Consider the following 15739-nt stretch of genomic DNA (forward strand, 5'->3'; position numbering starts at 1 on the left):
AACCCTTCCTCCAATTTAACAAATACCGCGAAGAATTCTGAGGATTCATCGGGACCGTTCGAAAAATGGCATCTTAATTTTCAATTGACCAAGTATAGAAAAGTGACACCTGGCTTAAATTTGCGGCTGCGCGTAAGGGAGAGCGTGCGATACGACCCTCGTGATGCTTTCAGCACCGAGGGTGCGAATTAAACTTTGGCCCAGTATCCAATCAACCCTGACACGAGCGGATCACTTTGGAAAGCCGTTCCACAGAGCTGGCGATGTTTTCGAGTTTCATCTTAGACACAGTCTTCGTAAACAGCTGGACGTTGCAGACGCGCCACAGCTTCGTACCCTGTGATCTATTAAAAAATTAGTGTCAACGATCTTCGCACAGCTCGAAGACAGAAGAGTCCAATTGACAGGATCGGATTTCGGAGTGCAACATCCGAGGAATCCCGTGTGATTGGTGCCACTTTCCAACGAATGGAGTCGGAGCAGGTAAACGTGATCGAAATGATTTTCTTTTATTCCAATTACTACACCGAAGCTTCTCCCGAACTTTATTTCACGCGCCACGAACTCTTCGCAATGCTACCGCGCACAGACTTACCTAATCGAATTGTCGGTAACAAACGGTATTTATTACGAATTGCAGCAACTGCGGATTAAAGGGCTAGTAGAGGACCAGGGCGCTGGTATTAAGCGAGAAATTTACGGATCGCAGCGGTTCGGCGTCGACCTCGTTTAAAATTAAACCGAACCCCCTCGGTACCGAAAAGAAGACCTTCCTCGCGTAGGGACTAGAACCGATCCATCGGCCGAGTCGTTCGGGATCGTGCGAGTTGCGAAGGTGTTCTTTGCCGAGGTTGCTATCGCCTTTGAAATGTGTCAATGACACTTCGTCGCACGTGATTATCAACTGGACACGATTATTATTCCAGGTGAACTTGCGCGCGTGGTATCGACATCGATAGCCTTCGCCGGTTCGCCGGGTCCTCTTATGAATTCTTATTAATCGCTCGTTGTATTTGTAAAGCACAGTTCAGACTACGCTTCTTAATAAGACCCTGAGGAGAGCGGCGCGATAATAGCCAGACAGCTTGTCGTTCTCCAAGCGTCGCGCGTGTCTTTTTCTCTTCACGGACGGCTGAGGAATCGTTGCCTCCCCTCCGGGAGCCGCGCCGAGGACCCGAAAATCCATCGTAGGCGTAATGTTGTCCCCGAACAGATTTTTGAACGTTTACCAAAGCTTTGACAAGTGTTCGGTGAATGTTATATTTAAAGAGCAGTCGATCGAAACGGGCCGTTGAATGGCTTCGCTGCGGAAACTTCGAGGAAACCCGCTAGCGAAGCGTCGAGTTTTCGCGAAATGCAGTCAATCACCGTCGGAAAGCAGGCACCGCTGAAAGTTAATAAAACGGAACTTCTCGCTCGTGCGGTCTTCGTGTTTCTCGGTAGCGGAGTGCACAGGGTGGGAACGTCCCGGGTTATAGATCGGCCGCGGATCACGGTATTCACGATCGTCGTTCAGGTGTCTATCGATTGCCCCGCGACTCAGGCAGAACCGATCGAAATTCACCGCGCCGCGGAGGAAAGAAATTGATAGAGCTACTTACTCAGAAATAGACGATGATCTTGGTTATTTTCCAAGCGGATCGAGTTTCCGCAGAGTCACGGCAGCCAGTAGCCTTCGTCTGCTTGTGTTTTTTTCTTTTATTTTAATTAGGCGGCAATTTCTTATCGCGCTCGGCTATTTACCTTTGACGCAGATGCGACGCTCGATCGCATTAACATTCGCGCAGACCGGCCGTACGTGCAGCGGTCTCACCAGTATTTCTGCATCCTCCGAACGCGTGTGTGCGAAAATGATTGGACATTGCACGCGCGTCATTCGCCACGGTTTCGTCGCGACCGGTGTAAGACGATGCCGCCTACGGCTCTGGAACGCCGATTAACGATTGACGACTGGAGCCGAGGCGACTTCTCTTGCGCGGCATAATCGATAGATTGCCGTGCATAAGAGAATCCAAAATATTGGCCTAGCGCCAGAGGCGAGGACAACAAGCCTCTCGGGCGAATGTAACGCCGCTAAAATAAACGCACGGGCCCAGCAAAAAGGCGAGTTTAAGCGGCGGCGTAAAGCTGGCCGTGCGGGAGCATCGCCGGGCGCGCGTCCCTCGTTGCGGGGATCCCTACCGAAGCTGGATCCCTCAGTCCCGACAGCGGAAGCCCGCAAAATGAGCCGAGGGTACGGGCCAGTGGATCCAGCCGCGATACAGATCCTTATCCGAAGATAATATCCGCGGCCGAGCTCTCGAAACGACCGATCCGTAGCAGCAGCGTCCTTGGGGAAGGAGGAGTTTCCGTGTAGCTGTAGCCACGGTGGGCCGAGAGTTCGGAATAGTGCTACGAATCTTGTCAACATGTTACGTCGTACAGAACTCGACCAGTTGCTTTGACATCGTTCCTGCGACTGCTGGCTTCCGCGGCGCTCGATGGAGCCTGGATCGACAATGGCGAGGAGCCGAGGAAGCAGGCTGTCGGCGAGCAGCGAGATCGTCCCTAGGAAGACCGCTTTGTCCAGCGGAGTTAAGTACGACGTGGCAGACGGCGTGCTTCTGTCCGCGATACAACAACGAAATTCCCGACAAGTAAGCGCTTCTCAAGTTTCCCTTTGTGCTGGCGTCGTCGGCGCTTCGCTTCCCCTCTTTCTTCTCCCTCGGGTTGCTGGCGTTATCGCGAGTTCGAACCGCCGCGTCATTGCCGGCCGACTGACTTACGCGGCCGTTTATAGGTGAATCGTTTTACGCACGAATCGCAGCGGGCGGGTCCGCGATCTTTTCGGTAGCGTTCGTCCGCGGGGCTCGGAGGTGTTTACACGTACGGGGCTCGTAAACCACCCGGGGTTTACGTTGGCCAGCCGATCGTGTCGCGCTTGCGTAGCCTGGGCTCTAGACTCCGCAGTCGAAATGCCGAGCACACTTGGGAAATCTAAAGCAGCACGCGCTAATGGAAATTGCTGTCGCGATCCGCGGCAACGGTTAATTAGGGAAGGAAGAAAGAACGCAGGGTTCGTCGGGACGGTGCGACGCGACGCGGCGTGCGCGCGAGTATCGCTCGCATACCGAGTTTAATAACGCGCGTAAGTATACGCGCAGACGAGCCACCGGCCGACCGACGCGAGGACTTAACCGACATATAAATAGCGTTTAGTTGAAACGGATGCGGTAGAACTCGCGTGCACGTCTTGCGAGGCGATCCGGAAGGCACGACTCCGCTTCTCAAGGAACTTCTCCTACTCCGTGCGGCCTACGCTCTGACACTCGTTGCCCCGTAATCCGCGGACACCGACCAACGCGCCTCAGTGATTTCCGAGTGTTTCCGCGGGAACGATCCACTTCCGACGCGCCGATCCGATCCCCGTCGAATCGATCCTTTTCTCGTAGCCCGCCCGGCAACCGAGTCGTCCGCGTTCCCTCGTAAGTGTTTGCACTTCTGCAGCTCTCGAGCTGTGTTTGCGCTCCATTTGCGCTCGAACGTAACAATTACGGAGCCTGATAATGGGAACTCGCGATATCGCGCTTACTTTCCGAAGTAACGCAGGCACTTTCACCGAAGTCGCGGATTAAACAAACATCGATGTTACCGCAGCGCGGCGCGTTTACGAACCTACCGATTTATCGGCAACGGTAGCCGATATACCGATTTCCCTGTCCCGCTTCGCCGCCACTTTCCGCGCCCAGCGTAAGGAGATTATAGTTTAATGGGGGTGATTTGAACAGAAAGCCAAGCGGATCCTCGAGGACAGCTGGAAAGTAAACGGTCTCCAGGCGGCGCGAGTAAAGTGCAATTCTTCGGTAAAGGGCACTAGCTGCACCGTGAACAAGTACAGTATCGTCGCCTCTAGGGGAGAGCTCGCTCGAAATAACTGCGCGGCGAGAGAGACGCCGGCGCCGTGCATCGTTAACAAGAAGAGCAAGCCGATCGGCGTCAACGCTAGTACCCGCGCCAAATATCAGGACAGCTTTCTCGGAGATAAGTTCCCGGGCAAACAGCTCCCCGGCGACGCCACAGGATCCAAGGACTTGAAGAAGCTCGAGCGCGTCATTCGCAAGTCGTTTACCGTCCCCGTCAACTTTCGTGAAGGTACCTCGCGACCGATTTCTTACGTTACAAGCCGACGCGTAGTTCTTGGCCGCCCCTCAATATCCGTCTCGCGCGGATCCTGATAGAACCCACCGTTCCGACCGCGTTGCATATTCCCTCGAAATAAATGGCCCCGCGTATTTAGCTAGTCAGTGGAGACACGACAGTGACTGAACATAGCCGGGAACGATACGAAGGATCTCGCGTGTCCTTTCAGGTCTTTCAACCAGCGAGAAGACAGTGCCAAGGCCAACCGAGGAGGGTATTCTGAAAAGGTCCTCCGCCTTTTTGGCCAGTCTCACCCACTCCGCGGGTAGGACAACAGAGAAGGGAACGCACGACGGCTCCGCGAGGCTGAGGAAGTCTTGCTCGAGTGTCTATGACGTGGAAAACGACGCCCCGAACAAGTACGCCACTCTAAAGGGGTACTTTTCGATCCTGAGCAGCCCGACCAGCGCGAACCAACCACTGCGACGTTCGCCGAGCGTTCACACGCTACCGATAGAACGGAAAAAGAAGAGCGGCGGCCGCGTGAAGAAATCGGTGTCCTTCAGTTCTGACACGAGCTTCGAGGAGAAACGCGCGCCGTATAAAAGAGCCGCCGTTCACGAGGCCAAGGTCTATCACCAAGGTGTCCTGCAAGGTACACACGTTTCTGCCATTTTTCCGCTTATTACCACTGTGCACTTGGAACCGACGCTGCCGCGATTAGCCTCGAGCCACAGAGAATCGCAGAGTAGATTTCGCTTTACGCGTTTGTTATGGTACCCTCGCCCTCGCCTATTCGCTGCGCGAATATCGATCTCGAAAGAGCACACAATTCCAGCCGGAGTTCTAGGACTAGCGCACCTTCCTTAGCGTTGTTGTTTCCTTTGGACGTCCCTCAAGAGGACGATCTATACATACGGTGCTCTCGGTGCGCGCAGGTAGAACTTGAGATGGGAAAGCAACACGAGCTTAGAAACCGCGATAAGTAGAGTGTTGACGGCTTCCTAGAAACGTGCGCACCGTAGGCAGCGTTAAAAATAATTTCCGGTTAGCTGCCGCTCGGCAGCTGTCAGCGGCCACATCGATTGCAGTTTTTACTAAGTTCCATTACAGAAATAAATACGCCCGTCGGTGGTGTCGCGGGCTAATGTACACGGACGTAACGCCAACCGAATGGCCTATTTATTGTTTCTTCTATTTTCACCACTTACGAAACTCAGCCGCTCGCAAAAATCGTAAAACGCGGGCATCGCGCCCCCCCCCCCCGTGTTTCAGATCGGAACGCGCGCGAGACCCCGGTTGCCACGAAAGTGCCGCCGCCGTGGGAAACAGCCTCCGAGGGCCGGCTGGCCCTCCTGAGGGCTGCCAGGGATGCCGACGACGCGGCGCTCAACCAGATCGCGGTCCAGGTGCGGAAATTCGGCGCCAGGGACATGGACGTGAACATCGCCGATAGCAGCGGCAGGGTAAGTCCCTTCCGATCGGCCCGGCTTGCAAATCCAATCACGTCGACGCGATTAACCCCGGGTGCTTCTGTTACGCGTAGCTGTAACCCTAAAAAGGACACCGCTTTCGGAGCGGATGGCTATTCGCGATACCATAAAGTTCAACGACGCTGGCGCAACCGATTGGTCGCGTTTAAAAATACTCGCTTACTACTAGACCAATAAACATCTGCGATTGATTATCTTGGAAACAAAGTTCAGTTGCGCAATGCTCGCGAATTTGCGAAACGGGCGAAAGGGAGCCTCGGCTTCGAGCCTTTTCGGAACCGGTAGGTATGCAGCTTGTTGCGAAAGTGCGCGTAGATGAGCGCTAACTGTAAGACGCTATTAAGCTCCGGCACGTGTTTGCTCCTCAAACACAGACATCGCGAAATGTCGCTGCGAACGTTACAGAGTCGCGACAAGCGCCCGCTCGTTGTTAACTTAGTGTGTACTTTCTTTACACACGCGCTTTAATTTATGCCGCCAGATTTTAAATGCCAATGCCAGGGATCTGTTTACAAAGTATAATAGAGATTGGAAAGGCTTTGCAGCACGCGTCACTCTTCCTCCTGTCACGCATACGCTTCCTTCGATTATTTACCCGGGGACGAATTGTCGCGAGATTACGAAATTGTAATTAAAGGGAAGTAGCTTGTAACAGAAGTTACGTGATCGATCTGTAACGCAGCAGGAATTCTGACTTCCCGACTGTAATCCCCCGATTCCATGACTGCCGCCATACATTTTAATATTCCCAAGGTTGGCCGTGTTGCTCGCGTTTCAAATTATTGCTGCAATAAGGTTCCGTGTGTAGAATTTCTCAGGCTGACCGCATTCCATATGCGGCGACATCGAGCTATAATTAAAACAAAATTGCTGTTCGCCCGTTCGAACCTAGAATGCGGCTGACCTGTGTCGAAGAGGAGGAACATCGGGTGCAGGCAGGGACGCGTCAGCGTTCGATCGAATTAGGGGGTCAGTCCACTGTGAAGTTGTGAAAATTGTCATTTTTTAGGATTTATTTTTTAGTAAATTGAATGTCCAACGTAAATAATGTTTTGTCTACTTATTAATACACTTATTGGCAGTATAAAAAATCTATTTTAAATTTTCAGCAGTTTTTTTTTTTTAAATATATATCGTAGTGATGTGAGCGCCTTGAGAAAGCGATGCAGTGCTGGTGTAGGTGATTGCGGGAGAACGACGCATTTGAAATAAAAAATTCAAAGTGTGCTGGAACCATTATGAGTGTGGTTATCATTGGAACCAGGATTATTTTTACTGATAAAAAATTAACAAAATGGCGAAGGTTGGAAGTTTATATGTTGAAATACGTTGAATTTTTCAATCATTTTGCCTTGTAAAAAATATGAAATGGTTAATCCAAAAAGGTTTCCGTGGTCCCGGCTATAGCCACAGATGTTCTGAATAACGTGTAAAAATTTCAGACTGATTGGTCTAATAGTTTTTTTGCAATCACCTGCACCACTTGGAAAAATGTTGTTTTGAGATAATTGCGTTTTAAGTTTTAAAACAAATTTAAAAAATTCTTTTAAATTTTTATTGCATAATATAAGAGTAGCTTAATAAATGCCAAAAAGATTTATTGCATTATATGTTGTATCTACGGAGAAAAAAATCTTTAAAAATAGCTTAACCCTTAACTGGTATACTGTTTTTTGGCAAACATGACTGGTATACTGGGGTCGTGACAGACCCCAAATAAAAAAGGACACAGAAATTTGTAAAGTCGACACTAGAGCATCCTCTATGAATATTTTGTTCTTAGGTAATGTATAAAATAATAGGAACGTAGAAAGTTAAACTATTAACTATAAAATTAATTAGAAATTCAGTTGACAAACTTAGACAACCAAAAATTTTGCAGCGAACTTTGCGTGCTTGGGGTCATGTGCGACCCAGGATACCAGTTAAGGGTTAATTTTTCAAACCGTCACTGTGGACTGACCCCTTAAGCGCGAAAGGAAACCTCTAATGTCATTACGCCATCATTCGCTGGAGTGAGAACAATTCCAGCGTTTCCAGCCGAGCAAACGTTTCCCCGCTAAAATTAGCGGCGAAAGTCGATGAGCAGAAACACCTCGCTTTCTTTCGTGACAGCTTGATCAGCTTAAAAGGGAGGCTTAAGTTTATACGGCAGAAGGTGCGTCGATATCTTTCGAGGTCCGTGGCGCCCGTAGTCGAACTTTCCGCTTGCCAAATTGAAAAACACGATTATGTTTATGTTCCTCCTGATTTTTATTTGCTTTTTATTAGCACGGTAATGGGCGAGGCTCGTGCAATTCAAGGCATTCCATCTATCCCGTAATAAACACATTCCAACTCCATGGAAGCTTTCGCATTCGATATTTACAGATCCCGTGGCCCTCATTGTTCTCGGTTCTTTGTGCGGAGAAACTGCTTCGCGGAACGTTTCCGATGCACGAAGGATAAACAAATCTCGTCGCTTCCCCTACCCACGGGCGCTTCTTCGCCGCGATAGCAATCGTAAATCCGAGGCACGTTTGCCACAGCGAGGTGGATAACGTAATAACGTTTGAGCGATTGCGTCAACGTCAGTAGCCACTTAATAAATTGACCCTTAACGCGTAGTCTATTGTGCATCCTCCTGATGACGCGAAGCGTACGACGCAGCCGCGGGACTCTGCTCGAGCGACACTTTCCATTGCTCGCGCCTGAACCTTCCACAGTCCTTTTTGTATTGAGGGGTTATACTTAGTCGGGCGGCCGAAAAGAGGCGAGTATTTGTGAATTTTTTTTGAACAAGCGGAAGCATATATTTTTACAAAACTTTTTCCGCTTGAAAGAGCAACATTTAAAGAACATTTGGTTTTTTTTTCGTAGAAAAATATTTACGTTTATAAGAAAATAACAACCGACATCCAAGAGGCCTTTTTAAAAATTTGGTTTTGCGGTGAGCACTGCCATTCGGAACCAGATTATCTAAAATCAAAAAACCAAAAAAAAATTATTAGCATATTAATGTATCCTCAGGTTGACGGGGGGAATTTCTGAAATATTAATTTAAAACACAATGGTGGCTATTTAAAGTTGAAATCATGATTTTTCATGGGAAAATCCTGCGAAAATATCATAATTTCAATTTTAAATCACCATTTTATTTTAAATTAATATTTCGGAAATTCCCTCCGTTAATCAGAAGATACATTAATATGCTAACGAAATCTTTTTTGTTTTCTGATTTTAGATAATCTGGTTCCGAATGGCAGTGCTCACCGCAAAACCTTATTTTTAAAAATGCTTCTTGAATGTCGGTTGTTACTTTATTATAAACGTAAATATTTTTCTACGAAAAAATTACCAAACGTTCTTTACATGTTGCTCTTTTAAGCGCAAAAATTTTTGTAAAAATATATGCTTCCGCTTCTTCAAAAAAAATTCACAAATCCTCGCCTCTTTTGGGCCACCTGACTAGGTGCAACCCCTTAATCTGCGACTAAACCGCGCGTGTAATGCCTCTGTCACGATGGAAGCAGTGCGCCTCGCGTCGGCGAACAAAAGAGAGTGAAATGTAAGAGAGCAAATGACGTTCACGGCTTAACGCGGAGTAAATAATGGTTCCTTAGAAAAGGTAGTTTATGTAATTGGCGCGCTTTCCGCGCACACTTCTGAGTAAGCCAACATTCAGGTTGTTTATTTGCGATACCAGACAGCCATAAGCTACATGGCTGGAAACGGTGCCTCGACGATGTTGGAGCTAGCTCTGTCGTTCGAGGGGGTGGATCCGAATATTCCCGACAACGAGGGCAACACGCCTCTACATTTTGCCGCGCAAGCGGGTAAGCGATCACATTATGCTTAAAAAGGAACACAGAGCGGGGGGACTTTTTACGCTTGCAGACATTATTTCCGCGTCACTTCTGCTCGCGTTGCTCGTCCGTCTAAATTGTGCGCGGTTCGCTCGATAACTGAAAGAGGGCTTGGTTAACATTTGCAGAGGGGTTCGTTTGGGAAAGGAAACTTACGATATTACTGTCTTACGTTCGAGTTAAATTCGCTTTCGAAGGGAAATTACGTTCGCTGACTTTCCCCCTTGCACGCGTCTCCAGCGTATACATTCGAGGGGGTGCTGCCACGTGGGAAGCATTAATTTTGTAAACACCGCGTGGTATCGCTAGAAAGTGATATTAGATGCTCGATATATGCGTAACGTGAAATTTTACACGCGCGATGCCTGAGGATTCCATCGCGTCACTGGTGCCAGAAATAACCGACGTACTTGAGTACTTGAAACGCGCGTGGTTCCCGGTGACGTACGTCGACGAACGTTTCAAGCCAAGACACGGTCGAACGTTACGTTGCTTGAAATATGCGGACACTGAAAGTCTCGAAGGACGCCAGTTTAAGTTCGTTTCGCTCCACTGAACCTCCGTCCCGTTCTCGTTCTATCCAGGGCAAACGGATTGCCTGAATATCCTGCTGCAGAGGTACCCGGATATCGAGGTGGACGCTAGGAACGCCGCTGGCTTTACTCCGCTGATGAAGGCTGCCCTTCAGGGAAGGACCAAGTGCGCTAAAATTTTGCTATTCGCCGGTGAGCAGGCTCCTCTTCCTTTTCTGTAATCTGTACCTGGCGCGGGATGTGACGTTACTCGGGTGTTTGTTACTAGGTGCGAATCCGACTTTGAGAGACCACGGACGAGGATTGCGGGCGGAACAGTGGGCCAGGTTTTGCGGGAGGTACGTCTGCGCCGAGGTGATAGAGAGGTTCGCCAGGCATCGGCTTCTGGAAAGGTCAACGTCGTGTCGGTGGGGCAGCGAGCCGGAATTAGCGGCGAAAGTACTGCAAGGAAAGGTAAAAAGTAGAATCAGTTTTCTGGGGAGGAGAGCCGAGGATGTACAAGGAATAACGGAAAGTGATCGATACAGGTGGTGCCTATCCCCACGAGCCCCCTGTTGTCACCATCTTCAGGGTTAAAGTCAAAGATTAGGAGAGTTTTCCGTACGACCTCCGGGCCGGATCGGAGTTTCTCGTTAGTGTCGCAGCTAACTAGCGCCGCTCTTTGCGCTAGCAGCCCTGCGTTACCAAAGTCCAGCGAAGTACCTCCCGTAGTCAAAAGTCTTCTTCGGCCTCTAAGCGTTCCACAATTAAGGTACCAAACTCCAACTGTTATCCATCTCGATCGCTCCGCGACAGAGAAATTCCGTTACCCGTGTTTTCGAACCTTGCAGGGTAACTCTGGTATCGCCGCAAGATTTCCTAGAACAAACCAAGGATAAGTACGGGTCAAACTTCACGGAGAAGATCGAGAACACGGCTGTAAAGCCATCGCGGTCGAAGAAGAAAAGCAAATAGACCGACGGAATTAATTGGCGAGCCGACCGGCGAGGAAATAGCCACAGGTTCGCCGCAGATTGCGCGTTTTCTATACCATTCAGAGGTTGCCCAACTCTGTTGCAGTTCCTATCGATTGTCTAGACCTTCGTTCATTTTAAAGCTACGAATCATTTTAAGCAACGCAAACAGACATTCTTGTTTTTACTCGACCGTTGTCGCGGATTTCTTAATGCTATGGAAACGTTTTTAAAGACGGGGAAGCGGGGTGAGAGATCCCTGCTCCCGGTAGATGATCCTTCATTTCTTTTAACGATTCACTCAAGTGCCGTCGTACGTTATAAACGTTGCTCCAGTTTGTGCGCGATGTAAATGGTGTGGTTAAAGATGTAAACATTCGAAGCGCCCGAGCTTATTTTTGGTTTACGATGTTCGCGGACCGCGTCAACGAGAGGAAGGCGCGGGGTTCGTTAAAAGTCGGGAACACCAAGGAATCGACCAGAGACTAGAGCACTATGATTCATCGGATTGCGCAGGGAAATCGGTGAAATCGTTTCGGTACATTTCCAACAGCCACCCATCCAAGTCCAGATGGAAAGATTAGCGCCGAGATTTTTAAACTTACGACCGCTGGGCGATATTTTATAACTACGCAATGATCGTCGAGAGAACTTTCAAATAAATATCTTGATAGTAAAATTATTGGTCTCGCCTGAACAATATCTAGCAACACCTTCTTAATCGACAACGCAACGCATTTTCATTATAGCCAGAAGAAACAATGGACTCTGTTAAGGCAGGTCAGAGTTGGTCAGAGTTTCGTCCTGTTTCTATATTTACACAAAACAAATGTACATGTACATACAAACATTTACGCGCGCTTATAAGCGCTATGCCAATTTTCGCGAATCGGCAGTGCGATCGACGGAAGTGCACACTGCGGGCACAGGATGTAACGAGGTAGAGTGAACTCAATGGGTAGAAACGCTCCGCGCGAGCAAATTACGTCCAAAAATATACTCTCGCGACAAACGTGTACCAGATTCGAATTATTTTTCATGATCGAACAAGCCTCTGCTCGTTACTAATTTACGAAACACCGGAACCATCGAAACTTCCACGCGGTTCGAGTGGTTTCCAATTCGGTCGGACGCTGCAGAAGCGCGACGCAGATCACTCGGATTTCCTGTTGCGGCGTTGCCTGCGATTTTTCGCCTTCGATAGAATTTCGTACGCCTGCTGAATCTCCATGAACCTCTCCTGACCCAGCCGCCTCTCCTGTTCGGTTCCCTTTATCTTGTCGGGGTGGTGGTCCCTCGAGAGAGTTCTCCAGCGGGACGTTATTTCGGTTTGCGTGGCCGTTTGCGAGAGATCCAGAACCTACGCAACAGACGCACCATTGGCAACACTGTCCGGGGACATGGCACACGCAATCACGGTTGCTCAAACTTACTCTATAAGCATTTATTTCACCCCGAGGATCGGTGAGGTCCACGAGTTGCGTCCATGTCTCCCAGAAGCCTTGATTCGTCGCTTGGGTCCACGTTGCCGCGAGGCTAGCCTAAATTGTTCAAGCGAAACGTAATACTTCCAAGCTTTTAATACAACATCTTTGAGACGATTGAAACGGACCTTAAGATCCAGCCAAATCGGGGAAGTCAAGAAATGCCGAACAGCCTCGGAGAGTTTGATCTCTTCGCCCTCGCTGTCGGTGATAGCGGCGTTGAAGTATAGGTAACTGCCTAGTAAAGCCAGATACAACGCGACAGCTAGGCCGAGGTAAGAGAACCTTCGAACGAGGCTTCGTTTCTTTCTTGGCTTCAGCTTCCACTGCTTGCTGAACGAATCGAAGGTCAAACTGGAGACTATGACCATCGAGAACACCCACATGCTGTCGTCCCCGATGTACGGTAGAGTTGGGTAAAGCAAGTACGCCACGCACAGAGGCACCCATATGGATCCCTGTTCTCTGCCGATATTTCCGACGACCCAGACACCTGATGAAATACAAACGAATACAGAATTAATATCTGAATGTGCTGTTTTACAAAGTTTCTGTAAATATTTTTACAATACAACTCGAACTCCTAGTGTCGCCAGTTTAGTCTAACGACCTTAGGGAGTCTTATCGACTAATTGCGGGTAGGTACTAGGTAAGTCTCGTTAATAATCGCGCGAGATAAGTCGGGGAACGTAGAGCCCACGCGGCGGTTACGTGGTTCTCGCCTATTTGCAATTTCTTACCTAAAGCGATGACGAAAGGCGTGAGGATTAGTAAGTATCGGAAATTAATCCCGCAGACCTCATCCTCCGGAATGGCATTGCGATACAGTTCCGCCCACAGATACGCGACGGCACATTCGGCAGCGAACCGCACTGCCGAGAAAGGCGGCTGAAACATCGAACATGGTTAAATATAACTGTATTTACGCTGCCAGTCACGATATTTGTAAATATACTACATTACTCAATAACGAACGCGTTAGCCTTCGCTACCAGCGATTTACAGTATCGCAAAGTTTCCGTTACACGTTCGTTTATCACACGGAAAGTTTACGCATGCATTCGGTGCTATTCGTTCAACGTGGCTACTATAAAAGCTCGCGCGTAATACCGACGATCGATCGTCGATCTTACTTACTCGACCAATTTACTTCAAATTTTGCATGCAGAATCATAATAAGATTCCGCATCGTCCAACGAAGGCTTTTTTTATTTCGATTCCCCGTTTATTATTTATAAAGGAAAAAGGTGGATTTTTCTCTTAGAAAAATTTAACTTTACCTTTGATCTCTCACCATTTCTTTATTTTTCAAAATTTTCAAAATCGCCCTCGTTGGACGATGTGGAATCTTATTATGATTCTGCATGCAAAATTTGAAGTAAATTGGTTGAACGTAGCGCGAGTTTTTAGGGCCACCGTTTAGCCGTCTAAAATCGAGAGACTTTCGGACATGTATCCGTAACTTCCGAAAAACAATAGCTTTTTAACTGAAACTTTTTTTATAAGTAGTTCATAATACTATGTAAACATAGTTAAAAAACGGGAAATCTGCGTCAAACCGTTGACTTGTAAAAAAATCCATAAAATGTATACATTTTCCGAGGGTTCAAACGGGTATACCCCCTTAAGGTACCTTGCGATTGGTCCTGACTTTCTGCTTGAACTCATTAATGAAACGAGGGTTCTCGTTCGCATCGGCCACGTAGGAAGGAATCCTAAAGACGTCCCGAAGCCATCCGAGACCCAGATATCCGCCGAAGGTGCTGAAGTAGACGAATGCATGCGCGTCTCGTTCTAGGTACACGTGGTGCGCACCGACTAGTCCCCCGAACAGCCAGAACACGTACGCCCAAAACGTCGACTTCTCTTTCGCCGGCGATGTATTCCCCTTCCCGTCCATATGCCCGTTTCCTATGTCCGTCTTCATGTCTTCCGTTGTGCGCTACTTCCACCCATAGGTCACGTACTGGTCATTTCGACGATCGAATCGCTGCCGTGGCGGGTCGATCTACACTTTTCCCTTTTGCTGACTGCCGCGGTAAACCGATACCGTGCTATTGCACGTGCGAAACTCTGCAACACCTTTGTCCGTCTGTCTGTCACAACTGCACTAAAATATCGTTATTTACGCCGCTCGTGAGCAGCAGCCGTTAACTAGCACGCGTACCGCGATATTCTGCCTATTGTCCTCTACGTTACCTACTTTTACGATTGTTCGCCGTTACTCGATTATGTGCCTTACTTGCTGGAAGACAGTTGGCTCGGGCGCACAATCGGTGGCAGCGTTTCGGGAAATACTGAAGCAGGTTCCGCCGCGGCGGTTTGTACCCTTTGTGGTTCAACGCTCTGTCAGCTGTAACGGTACCCTCGCAGGACCGTAGCAACGAAACCATCGGCTCTGGATCGTGCAGAGCACGGGGAATACCGGTTATAGGCGGCAACGGGTTCGAACGAATCGATCGATCCTTACTTGTCTTTCTGTTAAATTTCTTTTAATTGGCATTCTAACAGGTGTACGAGTTCCTTCTGATTTCTCACGATCAGAGCTAGCAAGATTCTTTGCCTCGATGCAAGCACGTTAATTTACCTTCATCGAGAGAAGATAACTTCGTAGAGCTTTTTATTGTTTTATAGTAACCAGTGGCGGATTTAAGAAAAAAGGCCCAAGGTTCTGAGGGGCCCATTTTTTCGGGAAAATGAAGAGGTAGTTTACTAAAAACTACAGTGTACAGAAAAGTATAGAAGAAAATATAGTGCGGGATAAAATCATAATTTCTTTTTGAAGACAGGGGCCTAGAGGGGCCTTCTGAGCAGGGGCCCATTTTTCGGGGAAATAAAGCGGTAGTTTACTAAAAACTACAGTGTACAGAAAAGTATAGAAGAAAATATAGTGCGGGATAAAATCATAATTTCTTTTTGAAGACAGGGGCCTAGAGGGGCCTTCTGAGCAGGGGCCCATTTTTCGGGGAAATAAAGCGGTAGTTTACTAAAAACTACAGTGTACAGAAAAGTATAGAAGAAAATATAGTGCGGGATAAAATCATAATTTCTTTTTGAAGACAGGGGCCTAGAGGGGCCTTCTGAGCAGGGGCCCATTTTTCGGGGAAATAAAGCGGTAGTTTACTAAAAACGGGCATAGTGTAATAATACAGAAAAAATACTTCAGATAAAATCATAATATTTTTTAAGTGTGGGGCCCTAGAGAGGATGGGGGGGGGGGTTTGTGAGCAGGGGCCCAGGTGGCAAATGCTCATCGGCCGCCCTGTTAAATCTGCCACCGATAGTAACGATTAATGTGTTATGACAGAAACA

At 48.3% G+C, this 15739-nt stretch overlaps 2 protein-coding genes across 3 annotated transcripts; one reads left to right on the forward strand and one right to left on the reverse strand.

Moving 5' to 3' along the window:
* Positions 1 to 214: 214 nt before the first annotated feature.
* Positions 215 to 11622, forward strand: LOC143375892 (uncharacterized). Of its 2 annotated transcripts, XM_076825513.1 has the most exons (10): positions 215 to 483; positions 2425 to 2636; positions 3768 to 4131; positions 4349 to 4774; positions 5395 to 5585; positions 9277 to 9427; positions 10042 to 10182; positions 10259 to 10443; positions 10518 to 10741; positions 10821 to 11622. In XM_076825513.1, exons 2-10 carry the CDS (start codon positions 2481 to 2483, stop codon positions 10942 to 10944), a joined length of 1962 nt encoding a protein of 653 aa, XP_076681628.1. In that variant the 5' UTR covers positions 215 to 483; positions 2425 to 2480; the 3' UTR covers positions 10945 to 11622. The 2 variants fall into 2 exon arrangements, with proteins under 2 accessions (XP_076681628.1, XP_076681636.1); XM_076825521.1 differs by lacking the exon at positions 215 to 483 and having other exon boundaries at positions 2320 to 2636; positions 9298 to 9427.
* Positions 11623 to 11734: 112 nt separating this feature from the next.
* Positions 11735 to 14868, reverse strand: Wus (TM2 and DnaJ domain-containing protein wurst). The gene is made up of 5 exons (XM_076825945.1): positions 14061 to 14868; positions 13168 to 13315; positions 12556 to 12920; positions 12377 to 12484; positions 11735 to 12303 (listed from the first exon to the last, which is right to left on the reverse strand). Exons 1-5 carry the CDS (start codon positions 14352 to 14354, stop codon positions 12097 to 12099), a joined length of 1122 nt encoding a protein of 373 aa, XP_076682060.1. The 5' UTR covers positions 14355 to 14868; the 3' UTR covers positions 11735 to 12096.
* Positions 14869 to 15739: the final 871 nt, after the last annotated feature.

The sequence above is a fragment of the Andrena cerasifolii genome, chromosome 1 (assembly GCF_050908995.1).
Source record: "Andrena cerasifolii isolate SP2316 chromosome 1, iyAndCera1_principal, whole genome shotgun sequence".
Lineage (NCBI taxonomy): Eukaryota > Metazoa > Arthropoda > Insecta > Hymenoptera > Andrenidae > Andrena > Andrena cerasifolii.